Source organism: Haliotis asinina, chromosome 15 (genome assembly GCF_037392515.1).
Source record: "Haliotis asinina isolate JCU_RB_2024 chromosome 15, JCU_Hal_asi_v2, whole genome shotgun sequence".
NCBI lineage: Eukaryota > Metazoa > Mollusca > Gastropoda > Lepetellida > Haliotidae > Haliotis > Haliotis asinina.
Window position 1 is genome coordinate 43,502,473 of NC_090294.1, and position 24,795 is coordinate 43,527,267.

Genomic DNA, 24,795 nt, shown 5'->3' on the forward strand with positions numbered 1-24,795 from the left:
AGTTGAAAGGCAACTATGTGCACAGGCAGAACTATTGTAATCACCACCGATATCCATGTCCGGTTTTACGTGTTATAATTGGACAGTTGTTGATAAACTCCAAATCGATCCTTTTCCTTTTACAAATCTGTCGTTTCACACATTTTTGGTCTTGTTGTTTTTGTTAAGCGTGGAAATGTGACGTCCTCAACGCGTTCACGTAGCCAGATGATGCAACACGCGTGGCAACTTTGACCGTCAATCTCCGCTTTGACCTCTGAACTCCAGTCCCTCAGTCTTAGCCAATCAAACCACAAAACACCGACACACCTCTAAGACCTTCACCTTGATGTGAACTTCCGCTGTGAAATCAACATGTTGGTCTCAAATTGATTTATCCTCCCAGGCAAGTGGATGACACGGACCTTTTAACGACAACAGTGGCTGTTTGGAAGCATCAAGTTAGCTCTTTAAGCAGGTAAGTTTTACATATGTTTTCTGGCGAAATCGGAAGTATATCACTTCACGCTGAGACGCGACATTGCTTTTGATGATAAACAGTAGAAAACAGTGCGCCTCATACAATGTCAACTGGTTCGAATTTTTTTGCCGATTAACACAAATGCTATGCAGTCATATGCTATTTTGAATTGATGGGTTGTTCCTCAACTGCATATGAACGATCACTCGGTGCTTTAGACTGTCGTGGTCGAACACGACTAGCAATACACGAGGTATGGGTGACCTATTTAAGTCAACATTGTGTGTCAAAGGTGACACCTCGAGCTCAGTAACAGGCGGATGACCTAAGGTATAATGGCGATTCAGCTGACAAGGACAAATTCTCAGTAGCTATTAACCATCTGCCTTACTTTTTATGATATATTTCCCTAAAGATCATCAATTTCTATCAAAGTCTACAGCCTGTTAGCCATCAGCACTACCAAAGAAAGTCATGTATAGAGACCATGTGAAAGAGTTAGTTAGTGAGTTTAGTTTTACACTGCACTCAGCAATATTCCAGCTATATGGCAGCGGTATGTAAATAATTGAGTCTGGACCAGACCAGTGATCAACAGCATGAGCATCGATCTGTGCAATTGGGAACTGATTACATGTGTCAACCAATTCAGCGAGCCTGACCACCCAATCCCATTAGTCGCCTCTTACAACAAGCATTGGTTACTGAAGGCCAATGTTCTAACCCAGACCATCTAAAAGAGCGGTGAAAACAATGACCACTAAAATACAATTTCCCTACAATTACTCTTAGTTGTAATACAGTGCTTTATGTATACTAATTGAGTGTGCTGCCTGTTTCCTACAGTGAGCAAGAGGAATGCATCTCTGTCTAAGAACATGTTATAAACACATACCTATTCATTGACAACCATATTGTGAACATAAGGAATGTTTAGGAATGCTGAGAGAATTTCCTTGTACTGGATCCCTGTTGATGATTTCTTTTTTCAACTTTTTAAAAGATTCACTTGACAACGTACATATAAAAAGTAGTTCATTAAAGTTCAAATCAAGCTGATAAGTACACTTAACATGCATTTGTAATTTTGTATAATTTGATATGTTTTTAATATAATTATAAAACAATTCATGTGTATGAAGAAATCATCAATCAGCATAAAATAAAACCCTGAGTTTAGTTTAGTTTTATCCATGGTGAAAACAGGTGACATGGTTTTAAAGATATGTTATGTTAATCGTTAACTTTGGTAACTCGGTTATAGTAACTGTGTTGTTCCAGGAATTAGTTGAACATGGAGGTGGTCAAGAGGAGAATCAACCTGGACGAGCCTCGCTATGACCAGGGGTCATACAGCGGCAGAGCCAAACATTTCTTCATCACCACCAATCCTCTGAACCTGTTTGTGTCTGGGAGTCAGCTGAACCAGGCTAAGGATGTAGTAGACAGATACAGGTGGGTTGCTGCTGCTGATTTTGTCTTTCCCCAAACCGATGTAGTTGGTCTGACTGGTTGATATTCTCTATGTTGTGTTACTTTTTTAGTTAGTTGGACGAGTAGACTGGATAGTTAGTGGAGGTTCACTGAGATATTCCGCAGTGAAATAAAGTGCAACCAAATAGTTTTGCCTCATTTCTTTTTTTAAAAATGGGTAGAAAGAATGTTACATCATTGTTTCGGAAAATAAGCCTGTATAATTTGAAGCTGTTATTGAAAATATTCCTATAATCATGCAACAATCCAAACTCATCGCCACGGCGATCAGGGATAAGCCTAAAGCCCAGCCAGACATCAGTGCTGGTAACTTCAAAATTTACCATCCCAAAATGGATTTGGATAATCAGACTGGACAATGCAAGAACGTAGCTCAATTTTTAGTTCCAATGAATAATTTAATGAACCTGAGACAGTCCATTCACAACATTAATTTTACTTGTAAGGAACATGTAATCTAAAATTTTTACCAGACCATGAGGCTCGCTAGCTGTATATTTAGACAGTTGTCAGAAATCTAGCCCATATCGAATGGTTGGACATGCCATATTTTATGCATGGGTAATAACGATTGCGATCATCCTATTTTGTTGCTGGACCAGTTTTGGAAGAGACTAGTCACAATGCCATGTTCAGTTTTCTTCAAATGGGCATCAGATGAATGACATGATGTGCTTGACACACAAGCCCAGGAGAAATGTGATATGACCTCTGAGAAGGTTACAGGACACTTCAAGGTCAGACCTAGTGGTTATTCAGGTTAGAAGAGGTCATAGGATCTATACAGGTCATAAGACGATCTGACTGGACTGGGCAGTGAGGCTTGGTCACTTGGTGGGTCGCCTGTCATTACTGGATTAGTTACATGCCATACTCACATAGCAGGAATATTGCTGGGTGATGCATTAAACAACAAACACACATGCATGCATAAATATGTTATTACAAAAGCTATACCACATCGTAACACAACACCACAGTGCCACATCACAAATAACCACATCATTCCATTTCTAAATACCACTCCATACCACTACACACCATACCACCACACACCACACCATCACTCACCACACCACCACACACCACACACCACACCACACCACACCACACCACCACACACCACACCACCTCACACCACACCATCACTCACCACAGCACCACTCACCACAGCACCACTCACCACACCATCACACACCAGACCATCACACATCACACCATCACTCACAACACCATCACACACCACACCACCACACACCACACCATCACTCACCACACCATCACTCACCACACCACCACACATCACACCACACCATCACACACCACACCACCACACACCACACCATCACACACCACACCACCACTCACCACACCATCACTCACCACACCATCACACACCACACCATCACACACAACAATGTCACACACCACACCACCACACTATCACACACCACACCACCACACCATCACTCACCACCTACCACACCAGCACAGCTCACACTACCACACACCACACACCACACCAGCACATCCCACACCATCACACACCACCACACACCACACCAGCTCAGCCGACACTACCACACACCATAATAACACATTCCACACCACCACACACCATGCCTGCATACACCAAACCACAGTATGGAACACCACACCACAGTATAGAACACAAACTGCAGTATAGAACACTACCCCACACCACAGTATAGAACACCACACCACATCACAGTATAGAACACCACACCACAATAGTGCCACACCAAAGTGCCACATCAGAAATAACCACATCATTTCATTTCTAAATACCACACCATACCCCCACACACCATACCACCACACACCACACCATCACTCACCACACACCACACCACACCACCACACACCACACCACCACTCACCACACCACCACACATCACACACCATACCATCACTCACCACAGCACCACTCACCACACCACCACACACCACACCATCACACACCAGGCCATCACACATCACACCATCACACTTCACACCATCACACCACACCACCACACCACCACACACCACACCATTACTCACCACACCATCACTCACCACACCACCACACATCACACTACACCAACACTCCCCACACCATCACTCACCACACCACCACACACCACACCATCACACACCACACCACCACTCACCACACCATCACTCACCTCACCACCACAAATCACACCACACCATCACTCACCACACCATCTCACACCACACCATCACACACAACACTGTCACACACCACACCACCACTCACCACACCATCACTCAACTCACCACCACACATCACACCACACCATCACTCACCACACCATCACACACAACACTGTCACACACCACACCACCACACTATCACACACCACACCACCACACCATCACTCACCACCTACCACACCAGCACAGCTCACACTACCACACACCACACCAGCACATCCCACACCATCACACACCACCACACACCACACCAGCTCAGCCGACACTACCACACACCATAATAACACATTCCACACCACCACACACCATGCCTGCATACACCACACCACGGTATAGAACACCAAACCACAGTATGGAACACCACACCACAGTATAGAGCACCACCTCACACCACACCACAGTATAGAACACAAACTGCAGTATAGAACACTACCCAACACCACAGTATAGAACACCACCCCACATCACAGTATAGAGCACCACGCCACAGTATAGAACACCACACCACCCCACACCACAGTATAGAACACCACACCACAGTAAAGAACACCACACCTCACCACACCTCACTTCTTACCACTCCACCCCTCTCCACTCCACTCCACACTTTACCTCACCACACCATACCACCACATCCACACCACAGTATAGAAAACCACATCACACCACAGCATAGAACACATTATATCATACCTCACCCAACCTCATCTCACCACACTTTACCTCACCATAGCACTCCTCACCTCACCCCACCATACCACCACACCCACACCACAGCACAGCATAAAACACCACATCTCACCTCAACACAACATAGAACACCACATCACACCTCACCTCACCTCACCTCACCCCACCTCACCCCACCTCAGTATAGAACACCACATCACACCACACCTCAGCATAGAACCCCACATCATACTATACACCACTCCTCACCATACCTCACCTTACCTCACCTCACCTCAGCATAGAACACCACAGCATAGAACACCACATCACACCATATCCCACCTCACCACTCCTCACCATACCTCACCAGTACAATTAGAACAATACATACAGCTACAAATATCAGGCAAATTTTAAGTAGCTTTTGACTTTTCAAGTGATAATTACTAAATGGTTTGTAAGCAACATCTGGCCATTGGCTGTGTCTTTATAGGCAACAATGGCTTTTCAGAATTAAAAGTATCAACATCCACAGTATCTCCCTCATTAGTAAGCACTAGTAAATAGTAATTGTTACCTACAGTGGGCAATCATAAGTCCGTGGTATTTTATTGTGGAAATGAAGTAAATCATGTGTGGTTTAACATTCTTGCTATACCCAAACTCCAAGACCGTTTATATTTTTATACAAAATTCAAATTTGAAAATTTCTGAAAGTTTCACGTAAATTTCTGGTTTTAATATATTTTAGATTCTAAATCAGGGATATCAGTCATGCTGATTTCACTAATACTGACAAAGCTGAGATGAAATCACTGAAGCCAAGGTATTGTTGAGGTGTCTCAACCATGTGTTCGCGATTGATCGAATCGATCTAATGAGCTACGTTCCCATGATACCCTCTTCATCTGTCGTGGAAATTCAGTTGTAATTGACCATGAGGCAATATCAGAGACTCTAGGTTAAACTGTCTTCCATAGAGGCTCAGATCAATTTCTTTTTGGCTTTGCCATGAGAAAATTGAAGTTCACTAGTGATTATTGACTTTAGATGCGAATGCCTCAGAGAAAGGGTTTGTTCAAGTGTAGGGTGCAGAATGTTGTTTTGGTTTGATTCTTTACATATATCTCTTATTTGTATCTATTTATTAATAAATCTGTTATACATTTTTCAAAATTTTGAAAATGGCATTAATTCATCAAACATATTCAACTGCTGTGAAATTTGCTTGGCATATGTGTTTTCATATTTTTAAAATCTTTTGTCATTTATTATTACTCTGAATGTAAACAGTTTTGTTCAATTTAATCCTTCCATGTTGACATGTTGACAAAAGAGACTTGTTTCATACAAAAGTATAATATATGTTATACAAAGCACATAGTAAGGAGTATGCTCTGGAGAATGTCCATAGGTTTTTGAGCATGAGACCCGTCACATTAAATCTGCATCGAAGGGTTTTTTCTGGCATTTAGCTCTCTCTCACTCACTCACTCACTCACTCACTCACTCACTCACTCACTCACTCACTCACTCACTCACTCACTCACTCACTCACTCTCACTGACTCACTCTCACTGACTCACTCACTCACTCTCACTCACTCACTCTCACTCACTCACTCTCACTCACTCTCACTCACTCTCACTCACTCTCTCACTCACTCACTCACTCACTCACACCCACCCACCCACTCACTCACTCACTCACTCACTGCTTGTACTTATTGTGATGAAAACATCCTGTTTTCAAAGTGAAAGGCTTTTGTTGGCCATTGTACACTTTGATGTATGTTTATCTCGATTAAGTAATGGTTTTCATCCTATCTTACTGAAAGAAAATAAAACAGCATCTCATGCTTTGGTGATGAAATATTCTTTGATGACTCGTACAAAACAGCTGTCAAATGTATATGAACAATAGAATATACCATTTGGTCACCACACTCTGCTGCTCAGTTATTTGCATGCCTAACTTTGCATGCATTTCCAAGCTAATTGTCATATATGACCAGCCAAGTAATTCAGCTAGTAATGGCAAACAGTAAATATAAGGAGGCAAATGATTTCATCTAGCATCTGGTTATTTGTTTGTTCTGTACCTTAGATGTTGATGTGTTTTGGAAAGTGGACACACATGTTTCTTTCCCTTTTCATCGTGACAGGCATTAAAGAATGAAATATGTGATGTACTAGTTTATGTGTGAATGGTGAAGGTGTATCATTCATGAATCTTGAGTACTGTAAATCATTCAAATTTTGCGAGCATGATATTTTTGCGAAAATTGCAAATGACTTGAGCTCGCAAAAATATGACGTAATTTGCTGGTAAAATGCAATGAATAATCAGCAAACAACCTGTCCTATCTTCGCCTTATTATTCACCAGTAAATATATTTAACAATAGATCTAGACAATACATATCTTAACCAATGACAACAACGCGAAGAATGACATTGCTAGCATTACTCGTCCTCACGTGTCACATGTCAAACAATGGATGCCTAAACAAAAGTCACTCAATCAGTACGTCCGATAGTCCAGACAGGCGCCAACCATGCATTTCTTGGAGACTGTTAGACTGAAAGGCCGAGACCATCCATCTGGAGATCAACAGCTTTGCCGACACTGACTAAACTGGTCCTTCATTAGTGCCAATTTATTTGATTCATTCCATTTAATTTAATCCCTTTGAACTGTTTTAATCTTATCTGGCCTATGCAGCTAGTGTTTTTAAGAAAACATCACTGATTGCATACATGTGGAAGTACTCCACTGAATGGTGTTCAAGATTAGCGGCAACCTTTAATATGTGATTGGATTTACTTCAGATAGAACTTTCAGATGCAAGTAAGCTTTGAAACTGTCAAACTAAACTATGTTTTGAGAATTAGGTAAGTCGCAAAAATATCGTGACATAAAAACGTCTGTTGGTCGCCACTCGCAAAAAGTATCATGACGCAAAAATTTCGTGATTTAAAGTATTTGCTTGTGGTTTAAGTGGTTACAGGTACTGTTTCATACCACACATCTCTCGCTATAAATACTACTCTCAATAATACTAATGATCAGCCCTATTTGAAGCTACCATATTATATCATTTATTCAAAAATAAAGTTACACATTTAGATTTCAACATCAAATTAAGAAGTTTGAATGTTTTAATTAGGCGTTGCATTAAATCGACTCTCGCACCCTCTAGTGGCCAATATTTTGTATAGAAACTACAACGAACCAAATGCTTGCTGACTTCGTTTGGTACAGACTGTGTCAACTAGTTGTGTTTTTTGCTCCACTGAAATTAGGGTATGTTTTAATCAATCCCTGGCAAGAATCCCCCTACCATCACAGATTTTGATGAAGTAAGGCAAACTTTAAAGGGGCACTGATGCGGAGCGAGTAATGTTTCTCATCAACAGTCTAATTATCAAACCAAGCAACAAATTGGTCAGCACCCGCTCTCTCAGCCATGATGGACAAAGGGACTGGGTTCCTGTCCACATCAGCAGAATTTCATCACCCTAAAAAGTGAGGAGGCCTGATTCCCATCACATGCCATTATTTAAAAATATCCGTGGTATTCGTTATCTGATTATCTGATAACAAAATATCCCAGCAGTGTATTTTTATATTTTTTCTGTTGCCTAGATGGTATAGTGACTGATCCAATTTGATCCTATTTCTGTGTTTTTCACCTCAATATATAATCATGTCATGTGAAAATATGATGTCTACATACACGTAGCAAGCCATTTGTTTCATATAAGTCCGAAAGATTGCAAAGCTTTATATTTAGGTAGTTTTGAGAGTTGGTCCAGCTGTCATTGCAAACATCATACGTAAATTTTGGTAGCTATGACCCTGGTTTATTATCTATGATAATAAAAACTCACAGTTGATTTATCTGAATTTGTAAACTAGTAACGACTTTGCCATTGGTAGAGAAATCTGAAAATTTTCTTACATGTGAAAAAACTGATTATACCCATTTACCCAAGTACACAGCAAATACCTATGTGTATTTCTTATATAACAACGAAGTTCCGTTGGTATCATCAAAACAGTTTCGGCCCAAAAGTGTTTCTTCCTTGCTGCAACTCGCATTTGATGGTATAAACCTACATGTGTTATTTGTCATCATTCACTTAATGGTCAGTTAATGAATTTATAACGGGTATAAATAGTAGTAACACCACTAAAATTACTCGACATGGGTTCCCATTTGGCATTTCTCCTGTCTGGAGTAAATACTCAACATTATAAATTAAGGTCTGTAGTGGCAAATGTATTGTATGTTATGTAATATGTGCATGTAAGTGATGCAAGAGGGTTTATCAGCTGAGATACAAAAACAAACATTGATCAAAGGGTTAACCGATAATGCACTGATTGATTAATCACTTCCACACCGGATTTGTCAAAAAGGCAGTGTATATGAGTGTGGTGGCGAGAGGTCCTGTGCGTAGTGCTCAGGTCACCATCAGTTGAAGTTAAGCACCGTCGAGCTCGGACAGTCCTTGGATGGGTGACCGTGTTTGGCAGTTTAACTCCTGAGAGTTTCTAGGACTTCGGTCCTGCCCCACAATGAAGCACATGGGAAACATGTGGTCTCACCTTACGCAAGTGAGTTTGTTCAAATTTGCCTCTGTTCACCCAGCAGAAAATGGGTACCCGGTGAGACCTGTGACTATAGCCTTCTAGCGCCTAAGAGGCAGCTTGGGTTATCCGGGGTAATGATAATCAGATTCTGATTAGAGCGTCTAATGAGCAACTAGTCAAATGGATACCAGGCTGTATACAAGTGAATTACTATCATTATCATTTACGTAATCTATACTGAATACACCCTGTCGTAAAGTACAAGTGTAAAAACAACAGAGAATTAACCGCCACTGCGTTGATTGATTGTTGCTCATTATTGGCTAACTAATAGCTAACATCATACAGTTAGTTGCCAGGTGTGCTGTCCTGGGTGATCAATGAGATTATGTATACACCTGTGTGAAATTTCTTAAACGATGTGTTACCTTTTCGCATGTTAGACTGTTGAAAGACATAGAGACATAGGTATTTACCAGCTGCAGATGAATGGAATATCGTTCTTTTATGTGGATATTGATGGATTCGTTCCTGAACGAGGTAATAACCTGACATTGTTGTTATAACTTTCGTCTGTCTTAAATTTAATATTTGCATTTTGTTTTAATTTATTTCTTGTAGCATTCTGCAGAATCTGTATTACAGAAAACATGCACTAGGTCACGATTAGGGGGTGTGTGAAATATGATTCACGTTGGAAATCTATACGATGTTTAGATATTAAAATCATGTTAGAAATTCACTGTAAGCATAAGCACACCGTGTCGAATTTTTATTAACTTTCAAAATGCATACAAATGTGACAAGGAACTAAATATAAATACCTACACTGACTTCGATATTTTTCAGTCCTAACAGGTTTTTTTATGTCACTGGCAGATGAGTAAACTTCAAGGTGTTTGATTTGTTTTCCTAATAACAAAGTAAAATGACTTCATCTTTGTTGATCAGTCTACACATTAACTATCAATTGCACATATAGGAGGCGCAGCAGAGATCACGAACCAGTCACGAATTCTGGGATATCATCCAGGTACTCACGGGAGAAAAACAATAACAAAAGAAACCACCTGTCCACGGAAATTGCTCCGTAACAGAGCCCCTTTAAAACTAGGGCTTTTACATATAACCCAAATATCTTGAACAGTGGGTATTGAGTTGGGCCCAGGTACATGTCTCAGCACCTGGACCTGTTGTGATCATGTGATTAATTGATTAAACAATGTAATATGTTGTTCTTTCTCGATTAAAAGATTGTATTGTCTTTGAAGATTTTGACATAATTAGAGTCACTTCCTTTTAGATACAATACATGATTAAGATATTGAAAATTTGAAATTTTAGCCTCTGAGCTGGAGAATATATTGCCATTTCTGATGAATTTGATGTCAGGAATTAAAATTCTGGGTATCTGGGTAAGGTAGAGTAATAGGGGTGGGGTACACGAGTAGATTATTTGAACCATCCAAGCCCTATCTGAAATGACTTTTTGTATTTTGATTGCCTTGTGAAGATCTTCAGCAACCCATGCTTGCCATTAAAAGGCAACTATGCTTGTCATAACTGCTCACTAACATAACAGGGTGGTCAGATTCACTGACTTGGTTGACATGTGTCATCAATTCCCAGTTGCGAAGATCGATGCTCATACTTTATATCACAGGATTGTCTGGTCCAGATTATTGACAGACCACCATCATACAGCTGGAATATGCTGCTGAGTGTAGAATACAACTATACTAAACTCACTCACTGTTTTTCAGACGAGGAGATCCGTTGTCCAACCTGAGTGATGATGAGATATGGAAGGCAAAACACTTGTACGACTCTGCTTTCCATCCTGACACTGGCGAGAAGATGTTCCTCCTTGGACGAATGTCTGCTCAGGTTCCGATGAACATGACAATAACAGGCTGCATGATGACATTCTACAAGTAAGAGTTGCTCCCCTTGAACATTGTGCCATGAGAGGTCAACAGGCCATCCTCAGTTATAAACAAACACTGTCAGCTAGAGTTACACATTTTCACATTGTTCATGCAACTCCATAAAAATTATCATCACCCCACCTAGCCATAAATTACACTGGACAAAATAATTTAGTATGATGGTATTTTTGTGATTGATATTTTATCAGTGTGTCAATGAATAAATACATCATTTTTGAAAATTTCAAACATTTGCATATATGCCCATGTTTGTCCAGTATATGAACGATTCCTAATCTGTCGAAACTAGAGTATGTTCCTGTATAAATAAAATACTCTGTAATTTGTATTTAATCACAAACTCAATGAAAACATCATTAATGGCTTATGTGCATACACATGCCTAAGTTGATGTCTACCCTGTGCCAACAGAAACTACAGAAAGCTAAGTACAGTTGGGTTATCATTCTTCTGTTTCTAAACAGTAATATATACATGTCTGATATTAGTGTCTCATATTCCAGTCAAGCAGTTATGATAAATGTGAATAATGGTCCCAAAATAATCTTGTGAGATGTGAAAGTAATGTATGAGAACACCCTGAAATTTGATAGTCATACAAGCTTAAATGCTGTTTGATTCAAACGTAAAAACACAACAGTCTAGTGTGTGTGGAAGACAGATGTTCTTTGCAGCTTGTAGCAATGTTTGAATCAAACATGGTGCTGGTGTGTTTTGGCACCCGTGTTTTTCACTGTTGTGGACAATGACTCATTTCACTCAAGCTCAATGAATACTGAATCAGCTGCCTCACTGTGGGTTCCAGCATTCCATTTAAAATGCTCATTAAGGCCGGTTCTCATGGTGCGACTTTGATAACTACAGTCGAACCCCATTGTCTCGAACTCAGTTGAGACGAATTCTCGGATGTGTCGAACTGACATCTCGGTCCCTGCCGATTTCCTTATATTTATCATTATTTTTACCCTGATGTGTCGAACTAGATGTGTCGAATTCCCGGTTGTGTCGAACTCATTTTAGGGTCCCCAAAAGCTCTAATAAGTACAAATTTACCCTTTTTGTCTCGAACTGTCAAAGCTGGTTGTTGCAACTGAAAACTTCAGTCGCTCAATCGGAAGTCATCCTCATAAACGTGCTACCTAAAGATCAAAAGTAACGATTAACGGACTCAACAATCAAGTGACATGTTTAACTACGCATCTATACACACATTGTTAGCACACTTACCAACTGAATTTTACTCAAACAATTAACCATAATTAAGTTGTTACCAGTGACACGTTGATCACGGACCGACAGGATATCTCTAAACAAACAATGGCGCATGTTGTTGTCATGTGACAGTCTATGTTAGCGGTCATGTGATTTCCTTGAAAATACAAAATGAGAAGTGAGGAAAACGGAGTTGGATTATCTAAATTGATGTTTTGTTTTTGGTTTAGTATTTAAGGTGTAGGATCAATATTTTTAACCAGTACGGTTAGTAACATGGCAGGGCAATTCAGCGAAGGACCCGATCAGCCCGGGGGGATAACTGGATCGCATGTTACACCTAAAAAGCGAAAATTATCTGTTAAGACAATAGAGACAAAATACGAGGCTGTCATAGATAAATTCCCCACATGTACATGTATGTACATTCCGATTCCGTTTGTATGAACTATACAACTTTTTATACTGACTGAAAATGAATTAGTGCTGTCAACTAAATGGGATCGCTTGTGAGTTTGTTAAATTATTCTTGTTCTTATCTTTTTGTATGCTTATTTATTTGCCATGACGAATAAAGTGATTGAATTGATTTACATTTGAATATGTTGTAATTTAAAGATCAATACTGCTGTAAACGTTTATTGCAAAGATATATTGTTCGTATGTGTATCCTACTGCAAAATAACGATGTGTTAAGCAACATGGTCGTGTTGGTTCTTGGTCTTTTCAATGCTGACGGATGTGTCGAACACTCGGATAAGTCGAACTTTCCCCTTGGACCCAACGAGTTCGACACAATGGGGTTTGACTGTACTTGTAAAATCGACCCTAGTTGCAGTGTGAGAAAATCCAAATTGCATCAACTTTGACAAGCTCTCAACCTGTCAAAAGCTAGTTGAGAGAAATAGAAAATTCCTTATTTCATGTGATGGATTGTATGGAATTGACCAATCAGAAACACTCTAAGCAGTAAGACAAGAGTTCAGTCCCTTTGTAAACATGGACTTTAAGAGATGTCATGACCCGCTCTCAAAGCGAGAGTATTGCCGTGACACGGAGTATTTCATTAATTATTACTTGTTGCCAGAATGTTTATGGAATGTTGGACATGTTGCAGATATCAAGTTCCTCATTGGAGTTGACTGCTTTTTGATTTTGTCTTGAATTAATTCCAACTAAAATGGAACTTTTTTCAAATCCAGTCTTAGAAAATTCCTAACCCAGATGGTTTTGGGTTTTCCTTATCTCTTTTTCTTTTCCATTACCATCAACCCCAGTGTCTCCTTATCACTTGTTGACGGCATTTCGCAAGAAAACTACGAGATTGTCATGAGAATCCAAGTCGTATCAACTCATTGAGATACAAGTTTTAAGTCTACATGTAGATACTACAGGTTGCTACAAGTCACACCCTGAAAACAGGCCTTTAATCACTCAAAAAATTGTATTTACCTGAACACTTAAGATAACACTAAATAATTATACAACTATTGAATTCAAGTTAGGTTTGTGTCGCTGGTTTAAACGTTAGCTTTTGTGTTCGGAACATGAGGTGTACAGAATGTACATCACAAATCTTTTCACATTCAGGGTACAAATAATGTTGAGAATGAAAAGATATCTTTTCAATGAACTACTGACAGATATTGAAAAGTGCCATCATTATGTTGATTTATGTTTTCAGGACCACCCCAGCTGTGTTGTTTTGGCAGTGGTTCAATCAGTCATTCAACGCCATTGTCAACTACACCAACAGGAGCGGAGACTCTCCAATATCAGCAAAGTCAGTACCCTTGAAGGGTGTTAGTAGGGCAACCTGCATCCTCAAATCTCCCTTTTGTTATCAAAATATGATGTCTACCCAAGACCTGTTAACCCTCCATAGCTCTTATCTTTATTATTTGTTTGTTGTTTAACACCACACTCAACAATTATCAGGCTTTTTGACAGTTACAGGTAAATAAGTGAGTCAGAACCAGACAATCCATGACTTCATGGGCTTTGATCTGCACAAATGACATACAATGACATTTTTCAACTAAGCTAGACAATCCAGTGATCAACATCATGAACATCGATCTACACACTAGGGATATGATGACTACATGAGCCCTTTAGTAGCCTCATACGACAAGCATGGCTTGCTGAATATCAATTCTAAATGAAGCTCCATGAATCTCCATGAGAACATATTTGTGTGTGAGTTAGTGCTAAAAACTTGTGTGTTTTTATGGTGAATTAGAGAACATAATTATTATAGGAGACATCAAGACATCAAGACACCTGACTTTATCTGGGTTACTGATCTGATCTTTTGAAGACGACAATTCATTTTGATGTTGTGAATTACCAATTTCTGCTCGATATATTTGTACAAATATCCATTTAATGATTCATTGACATGACTGTTTGCTTAGTTAGATACAGTTGGGGAAACCAATGTTCATGCAGTCTAGTTTGCAGATACTTTGAGTTCTTTTATCTCCTTGTTCTAATAAGTGGCCTAATAGATAATAATTCCAGTCTTAGTAAGATGCATTGCCCGACAAAGCCTCAACCATGTTCTACTTCTAGGCATCTGGGCATCTCGTATGTGCTGGCCACTGGTGGAGCTGTCACTACTGCACTGACCCTCAACAGCATGGTGAAGGTAAGGTCAGGACATCTCCCACAGAACATGCGCGTAACATGTACAGAGCATACCCACAGATCATCTGCAGAACATGCTTAAACCATCACCCACAGAATATCTGCTGAACACCACCCATGGAACATCTGCAGAACATCACCCACCAAACGTTCAGAACATCACCCATAGAACATCACCCACAGAACATGTACAGAACGTGTACAGAACATACCCACAGATCACCTGCAGAACATGCTTAAACCATCACCCACAGAATATCTGCTGAACTTCACCCATGGAACATCCACAGAACATCACCCACCAAACGTTCAGAACATCACCCATAGAACATCACCCACAGAACATGTACAGAACATGTGCAGAACATACCCACAGATCACCTGCAGAACATGCTTAAACCATCACCCACAGAGCATATGCTGAACACCACCCATGGAACATCTCCAGAACATCACCCACAGAACATCACCCACAGAAAATCTACAGAACATCACCCACAGAACATCTTCAGAACATTACCCACAGAACATCTGCAACATGTTACCCACAGAATATCCTCAGAACATCACCCACAGAACATCTTCAGAACATCACCCACAGAACATCTGCAGAACATTACCCGCAGAACATCTTCAGAATGTCACCTATAGACCATCTTCAGAACATCTCCCTCAGAACATCTTCAGAACACCACCCACAGAACATCTGCAGAACATTACCCGCAGAACATCTTCAGAATGTCACCTATAGACCATCTTCAGAACATCTCCCTCAGAACATCTTCAGAACACCACCCAAAGAACATCTACAGAACATTACCCACAGTACATGTCCAGAACATCACCCACAAAAAATCTGCAGAACATCACCCATGGAACATCTGTAGAACATCACTTACAGAGCATCACCTGCAGAACACCTCCATGACCAGCATCAGTTTGTGGCAGAATTGAAATACAGAGCAGCAGAAATCTGAACTCACTCAACACCAACTTTGGCTTTCTTGTAGTCGATTCTCATCCTATGTTCCAGAAATTCCCTCCTCTGATTGGTCGGTTTGTTCCCTTTGCTGCTGTTGCTGCCGCCAACTGTATCAACATCCCCTGCATGAGGAGCAAGTACGGAAAGTCTATACTTTCATTTTTAAGTTTTGCAGTATTTGCATATAAAATCGTTTGAGTCAAAAAAACACATTATTCTGTGTGATTTTCAGAATGGCCAGATTTCAACAAACAAACAGAAAGGCCATTAATCTCCTTGCTTTACTTCAAAACGTTGCAGTAATGGTTTCAGTTTAAAAAAACAAAGTAATGTACATCTATAGATTTATCTGTTTGATGAATTTCTTGATTTCAACTTTATAGACATGGTGTTGTTTCAGGGAGCTACTGAATGGCATTCCTATACTTGACGAGGACGGGAACCGTGTGGGGACATCCACCCGTGCTGCAACATCCGCCATCACCCAGGTGGTGATATCCAGGGTGATGATGGCCACTCCAGGGATGTGTAAGTAGAAGCTAGGGTTTGGATAGATCCAAATTTTCAAACCGGGTACCCACCCCCCATTACCCTGCCCAACCTGGATGTTAATTCCTTGCATCAAATTTGCAAAAAATGGCAATCAGTTCTTCAGCTCGGAGACTAAAATTTTTAGTTTTTCAGTTTGTAAATTCTTACTGTAATTTATGTCTAAATTTTCAAAGATGGTATCATGACAGCACAACATAATACATTGTTTAATCTATTAGTCACTAGTCACAGGTCTGGTTATTGAGATGGGTACCTCAGTCTGACTCATTGCCCACCTGTCCCGGGTATCCAAGTTACTCATCCCAGAATGATAGGAATTTGTGTCACTGTTAACTGAGCTGGTGATCTTAAGTAGATCATAGCGGTGGATAATCATTATCTTAATACTGATCACTTATTATTGAATGTCCAAGAAATGTGCAAACAATCTACAAATATAAAACATTCTTCATGTCACTGTTGAGCAGTGGCATATTTATGCATGAAGTTTTTTGTCCAAATTTTAACAATTGTTTTCTGACCTCAACAACTGACTAAACTGTATTATTTTTCAAAATTAAAAACATTTAGATTTGGATTAGTATAAATACAGTACAACTAGTCATTCTTCGAAAATTATATCCTAAGCAATATTTGTTTTTTGTTTTGATGTGATATTAGTTGTCTTTCCCTTGAAACAATAAAGGTAAAATCCTCTATTACTCACCCATGGGAGATACTGCAGTGTAATTTTTTTAGATGTATGATGTCATAATGGTTTAAAATGATGACATCACAATGCTAATACCTATGTCACAATCATAGTACACCTTGGTTAAATCTGAAAGCTGACGTCACATTGCAGGCAGTTTCTGTCTACATATGTTGGAGAGTAATTAACACAAGACTAAACTCGTTTCTGTGAAATACCATTTTCATTAAACTCATGAAACTCTTTGTATAAGTCTTCCTGCACTGAATGGAAAGGTGTCTTCGTATTGGCTAATAAACACTTGAGGTCATGTCTTGTAGGAAGCTGGTTTGAAAGTATATATAGAAAAAGGGAAGGTAGCCAAGAAAACTTCAATGTTGTTGTTTTCCGTTGCAGTGATTCCTCCATTTATTATGAATCATCTAGATAAAAAGGAATTTCTAAGGGTGAGTAGATTTCATATTTTATCAAGATCCTTTTTATTTTAAGTTCAGTCATATGAATTATCTTAAGAAGAAATGTTTGATAAAAGTTCATTACCTTTGAACTGTTATGCCAAGATCTGCAATGGAATTCTTCAAAACCAATGACACAAATACTGTATGTTTGTTCTCATTTGCCTAAACCAATCCAATGTTTATGTGTCCAGAGAATGCCATGGCTGAATGCACCCATACAAGTTACCCTTATAGGATTTTTGTAAGTATTAGAATATAAATGTAAAATATGTATTAAAATTACTTTAAACTCATGACTGGATTTGGCTGTTTCTAAACCTTATGCAAACAGAATTACTTGAGTGTTTTTCTAATGAAAGTAAAGCATAACAAAAGTATTGTAAAATACAGTTTATGGTCAAAATGACATTGATAGAAATACGAAAATTTGTACATTTTGCCATTGTGCTGTCTTTGAAGATAATTTCATTTTATGTTTAAATGCAATGTCTATTACGATCAGGAAGTATGTTCCACTGATGCAGTTTAAAACAAAGTACATGCTGATGTATACACTGATGATTCATTTACCTTAATTAAGTTTTCAAAATATATCAAAGAAGCTTTATGTAAATGTTCCTCATCTTATGTTAGCATAATGCATGTCCTTCTCATGTTTGGCTCTTGTATATAGTTTGTTGTGACGTGTACTTGTGTCTCTGGCCTTGATACTGAATGCGTTTCTTCTGTACAGTGCAGTAACACTTCACTCTCGTCTTTCAGCCTTGTATTTGCAACCCCTCTATGTTGTGCCCTGTTTCCTCAGAAGAGGTGAGTTATTTTCATAGACCTTCTGTCATGACTTCTTATCACAGTTACATCCTGAAATCAGTTGGCATATTAGGCCTTTTTCCGATATCTAAGATCATATTCATCATGAATTTTGATTGTCAGTTCTTGAAACACATATTCATTTGTATATTAGAAGAGGATTGCATGGGAGGTAAATCTTGTTCCAATATATGAATTATCTCCCTTGGTCCATGATGTCTGCTAGAACAAACTTGGTTTTGTGATTTCAGGTCATACTAGGATGTGTCTAACATTTTCTCTGGTCACAATGGGTTCAAAACACTGAGATTCAACTATTTACTGTAGTCAAGAAATTAATGAGTAAAGTCTCAAGAAATACTTTTGTATTGTAGGTCCAAAACAAGTTCATTAATATATGAAAAGGTTAATTAATATATATTCTATGGGCCAAACGAGGACCATATTCTGTTTTTTCTGTTCAGTCACTTAGTTCAAAACAGAGGTGGTAGGGTAGTCTAGTGTTAAATTGTTCGCTCGTCACGCGGTCTACCCAGGTCCAATTCCCTACATGGGTACTATGTTTGAAGCCTATTTCAGGAGTCCCACGCCATATTGCTAGAATATTGTTAAAAGCAGTGTAAAACCAAACATGACAGTCCCTGTCATAACATTCCATTTTCTGGAACAAAATAACTGTAATCCTCTTTATCACACTCAGTCCCTGTCATAACATTCCATTTTCTGGAACAAAATAACTGTAATCCTCTTTATTTCCAGTTCCATGGCAGTAAGCAGTCTAGAGCCGGAGGTCCGTGACAAACTATTGGCGCTACCAAACCCACCATCTAGGGTCTACTTCAACAAGGGCTTGTAAAAATGACAGCATGTTGATGTCACACCAGATTACACACAACGTCACCACTTCACAGTTTTCTAAACACTACATTCTCCATTTCACGTTAATAAATATGGTATGTGCTCTCGATCAACTGATTGATTGGCCAGTCCTTATTTGACTCTCCTAATGCAGCGCAGTAGGCAGAGCAACAAGTACGTCTGTATTATTCCCTCCCACAACATAATTGTTTCATTGTTTTGTTATGAAAATCAACAAAATCATTCTCATGTATTCCTGATGATGGCCGAAAGTAGTGAATGGAAATCTGTGAGGTACTGACCAATTTTTACACAGATCTGTATGCAGAACTCTCATTAACATGTTGGTACTGTTACGTACTACTAAGTACAACTAACCCCAGTCAGAAATGAGTTTGCATGGTTTTATAGCAATGCAGGGCAGTTCTTATAGGCAAATTGTAACAGTGTTTGTATCAGACTGATTGTGATGGATTATTTAAATGGTTTTCAAACTATGATTCCTTGATTATCTGAACATATACTGCTCAAAGGAATTTAAAGAAAACCTGGGCCTGGATTTTCAAAGCTTTCTTAGCACTAAGATAGTCGTAAGTTAATGTAATGCACTTGACCAGAAGAGTTTTAAAAATCTAGGTCCTGATTCTTTCTTTATGCATGGTTCATCTGTGATGGCATGCCATATGTCAGTTTAAAGGTAGACATGAGAAAGAATTACTTGTTCTTTAACTTGACGTGAATATTTAAATAATGTCCACTTATCAGTGAGAAGTACTTAGTCATCTAGAAGTATCTTATCATGAGTTATAATTCACAGTTGTGAACTGGTGCGTGTATTGTAAAATATTTTCTTGAAGCAAGTACATGCATAGTACATGTCATGTACAAGTACATGTCATGCTGTCAGCCATAACTTACATTTTTAAGTGAATTGTGTGGAAACATTTTTGAAATTTAGATGAAAGATGTTGGTTGATTACAGCGTAATGAATGGAAGAAAGAATAAAGAGCATTTCATCTGACTTGTCATTTACCGTTGACTCTCGTTAATCTGACATCGTCCATTGCACAACAAATTATCGGATTAACGAGGATGTCGGACTAAATGAATGAGACTAAAGTACGTTTATTCAATCTGTTGGGAACAAAAGCATTGGATAAAGCCGATTTTCGAATAAAGGGAGGTCGGATTAAGAAGACTTGACTATATATTACTTCATACAAATTTCATTGGACTGAAGAATTTAGATAAATAAGTCATGTCACAATGTCCTACAAAAATTCACACAACAATCTAAAGAAAAAATGTCTTGGATCATTTTATATTAAAGCTTATAGCTTCTCAGATAAACAGCTGCTGTGATGTGAATGATTACTTGAATCCATTGATGTTATGGTGTATAAATTCCTATATTTTACCCCAAATCACAGTGTAGCCTGAAATGAAGATTGATGCCCAATTGCACCAAGCCATTAATATCAGTGATCACTGATGAGTAAGTGTGTTGGAGTTTTGTCAAAGCTTGTCAGATGCCATGATTAAATTTATCTTTTTAACAAATAGTTACAGGTTAGCCTGCAATAAAAGTTGAACCTACCAATATCAGTGATCATTGATGATGAAATATGCTATTTTTGCACACGGTTGTTCACTCATGAACAATGATTAAATTTCCATCTGCTGATAGTCTTCAAGTTGTTTTATCAGATCTTTGACACTGATACAACACATGATGAAAGGACTGGTACTGATTTTTTTCATTTGCTCACATTTTTAACAATTTTCGGTCTGAGTTTTGTGTCTCCCTGTGATATAACTATAGATTTGCTGTGAATGATTTTGGTAAGGTCTGTGTGTTTGGGGTGTGTACATGTTTTGAAATTTGATTTGTGGATTTGTATTAAGCATACCTGTTTCCATGGCAACCACAGTTAAGAGGCTACGATTTGTTGTCAGTACACATCAGGGACAGTGCTATATTCCATACTTCCTTCATTTGCTGAGATTTACTTGTACCTTTTATGGAGACGTATGATAGATATGGTATTTTCCATAATACCCCTCTTGTTTGCTGAAATATATGTGAGAACTACTTTATTTCATAATTTGGAATAATCTTATTCCTTTTGGAATTGGCTGAGGTGTGCATAAGATCATCCTTGATATCTCCAGGGTATACGTTCCGATAAGTCTCCACTATTTCCTGGATGCATCTATGACTTGGCCCAAAAATTTCATTACCTCCCTTTGCTGGCTCCACATTCTCACATTAGCCAATCGGCTAAGCCGCCATTACAACTGAACTTGCCAGTGTCAACAAAGATATCGGTCGCAGCTGCGAAGGTTTGTTCACAGTGCAGCTCACATTTGGGGGAAACCATACAGACACATTTATAGGTCAGAGAAATTTTAAAAAATATATGCAAGAACTCCTTCTGCCTCTTTGAGGGAACCTGTGCATGGTTCATGTTGAAAAGTTTTAATCGGTTAGGTAATTTAAAAAGCGAAAGTAGGTTGTGATTGGTTCGCTCAGTTTCCCAGCGTATACACCTGATTGGATAGAAAAGCCAGGCAAGGGACGTAATAAATTTATCGGGCCTAGCTGTAGTTGCATCCAGGGTATAGTGGGGATTCATCTGAACGTATACCCTCAAGATACTGAGGATGGCATAAGATGTGCTATTTTCTCTTATTTGCTTAAATCTTTGTCTGCAGTTCGTCATAACATGTGGAGTAAGGTGATATGTCCATAAGAGATGCTATTTTTCATAACACTACAGGCATTTATTGAACTAATGTTCCATCCGAGGATCTGCATGTTGTCTGAGCGCCTCCATTTTCACTTGTTGCTTGTCGGCAATGGAATATTAATATGAACATGTTTTCTTTACAGAACTGTTCAATGTAACATGTTGATAGAGAAACTGTTTTCAATACAACTATCATTTGCTGATAAGTTTGTTTTGATGCAAAGTATAGATTGAGGATGTAGGGTCAAGGTCATAGTATCAACTGTCGGTTCACCTGGTGGAATCGTTAACCCCGTAAAATTGTTTGTAAAAAAATTAAAGAAGATTAGTCTTTCAACTGTATAATATATTTGATCTATAACAACGTCTGATTGCCAGTAAAAGACATTTACTGATATGCTGAAGAAGAAGTTTATGCCTTGATAGTCCTTCATTTGTCAGCATTTCTCAGCTATGTCCAGTTGCAGACAACTCTACATTAGATAAATATTTGTGTAGCATCCTTCAACTAGGACACAGTTGTGTTTGAATGTACCAATATTATAAAAATTAACTGCTACATCCTTTCATAGTTGGTGTCATAAATGCTGTGATAATGGCAAAATGGTCTTATTCGATTTAATCACTGTGTCATTTTGTTGTTTCCGTTAATGTGAGTGACCTTGTACTGAGGAAATTGTGTTTATTATGAAACTACCATGAAACTATTCCTGCTTGTATATTTAATAATTTATCTATTGGCAAATCGAATCTGATATATTGTAAAATATGTAGATTTTATTTTACATTATTATCTGTGTATGACCAAATCTTCAGGTATGTCTGAATAATTCCATAATACCAGTCAGGTTGCATTTTCATCAGACAATCTCCAAATATACAATATGTCTTTGCAAAGGTGTGTTTCGTTAACATATCCAAATAATTGACCAATAGCGCATGACTGTGACATGATAAAAACAACACACCAAGTAACATGTACAATGTACAGTCAAGTATCCAATCATGAATATATACTCTTAAAAAAAAGTAGGGGAATCTGAACTTTGAAGTTTGGTAGAAAGAAAACCCATTGAGAAACGTTAAAATGACATTCATCTTGTGTATAGAGCATCAGTTCACATTATCACCACACACAAACACAATTTCTTGCATCTGTGCATGGTCAGGGTTTTCTGGGTCAAATCACACACCACAGACTGAAAATTGTAAACCTGAAATTTTCATGTCATGGTCCAGTCACCTAACAAGGGGGATAACTGAACCAACAGCTTTGCTTTGAGTGAAACCCATGTAGTGACACATTCTCAAAACATCCATTATTATTGCATCAACATTGATTCAATCCCACATTATCTCATAAATTTCGACAATTGTGCATTAAAAGAACAGTTCCCCTGCTTTTTGTAAGAGTATAATTAGAAATTTGTAAATGCGACTGGTTGATCTTGCAAGACCCATGTCGATGAGACAAATCTTGCAATATTGATATGAAGACTTAGTGGCATGAATATGAAACCTGCGTGTGTCCTCAAACAAAAATCATGCATGTACATGTAGTTATATGAACAGATCACTGGCCAAATCACTCTTAGTGCTCTGTCCAGTTTTGACTTAGATGAGTTGTGTCTCTTATTTGAGCAAGCAAATTAAGATCTTCTGGAGGGTAACTGGAGTAGTCTCCCTTTTATAAAGGGCAGTAACTCTAGTCGGATTGCCTCAAAACACAATGTTTTTTCCTACTGGAGGGTACCTACTATCCCTTAATGTAATCAAGCTTTTCAAAGCTTCTATATACATATGCTGTTGATAAATACAGTTTGCTTATATATTGGGTTGATGGTGAGGTTGGAAGGGGGAAAATCTCATAGTTGATTATTATTTCCTCAGTGCTATAAAGATTTTGTCTAAGGTGTAAATATCATAGTGTGCTGTTAGTTTGGAACTTACTGAAACCAGGATGGACATTGACATTGTCATTCCAAAAACAATAAATCAGTTTCATGTAGCACACATTCCATTTACAAGACAACTGCTGTTTATCAAAGGATTGTGACATGCTTAAACTGATTGGAACCTTCAACGAGATGAATCTCCACTAACTGGTACATAAATTTTGTTCATCCAACATAATCCTCTCACAATGCCAGAGATGCAAGCATTTCACAAAGTGAGGGCTTAAAACTATTCATGTCAAACTCATTTTAATTCATCAGTTCTTTAAGAATCTCTTCCAAAACATTTTTGTCATATTTTTGGGTCATTTAGTGGCCTAGTGGTTTCATTACTCCTAAATGATATTGCTGGAATATTGCTGAAAGTGGAGTAAAACGTAACTTACTCACCCATATTATTTGATATGCAAAAGAAAACAATCTTAACCATAGAGTATGTATAATTGGTCTCAATATATATTGT

The 24,795-nt window shown here is 38.6% G+C and overlaps 1 protein-coding gene across 1 annotated transcript; it reads left to right on the forward strand.

Moving 5' to 3' along the window:
• The first annotated feature begins 322 nt into the window (after window positions 1–322).
• Window positions 323–22,677, forward strand: LOC137265784 (sideroflexin-1-like). Its single transcript, XM_067801241.1, has 11 exons — window positions 323–457; window positions 1,742–1,915; window positions 11,229–11,399; window positions 14,311–14,409; window positions 15,201–15,276; window positions 16,309–16,394; window positions 16,658–16,785; window positions 17,897–17,946; window positions 18,150–18,199; window positions 18,721–18,768; window positions 19,528–22,677. The coding sequence occupies exons 2-11, from the start codon at window positions 1,755–1,757 to the stop codon at window positions 19,622–19,624; spliced, it is 966 nt and encodes a 321-aa protein (XP_067657342.1). The 5' UTR covers window positions 323–457; window positions 1,742–1,754; the 3' UTR covers window positions 19,625–22,677.
• The last annotated feature ends 2,118 nt before the right edge of the window (window positions 22,678–24,795 follow it).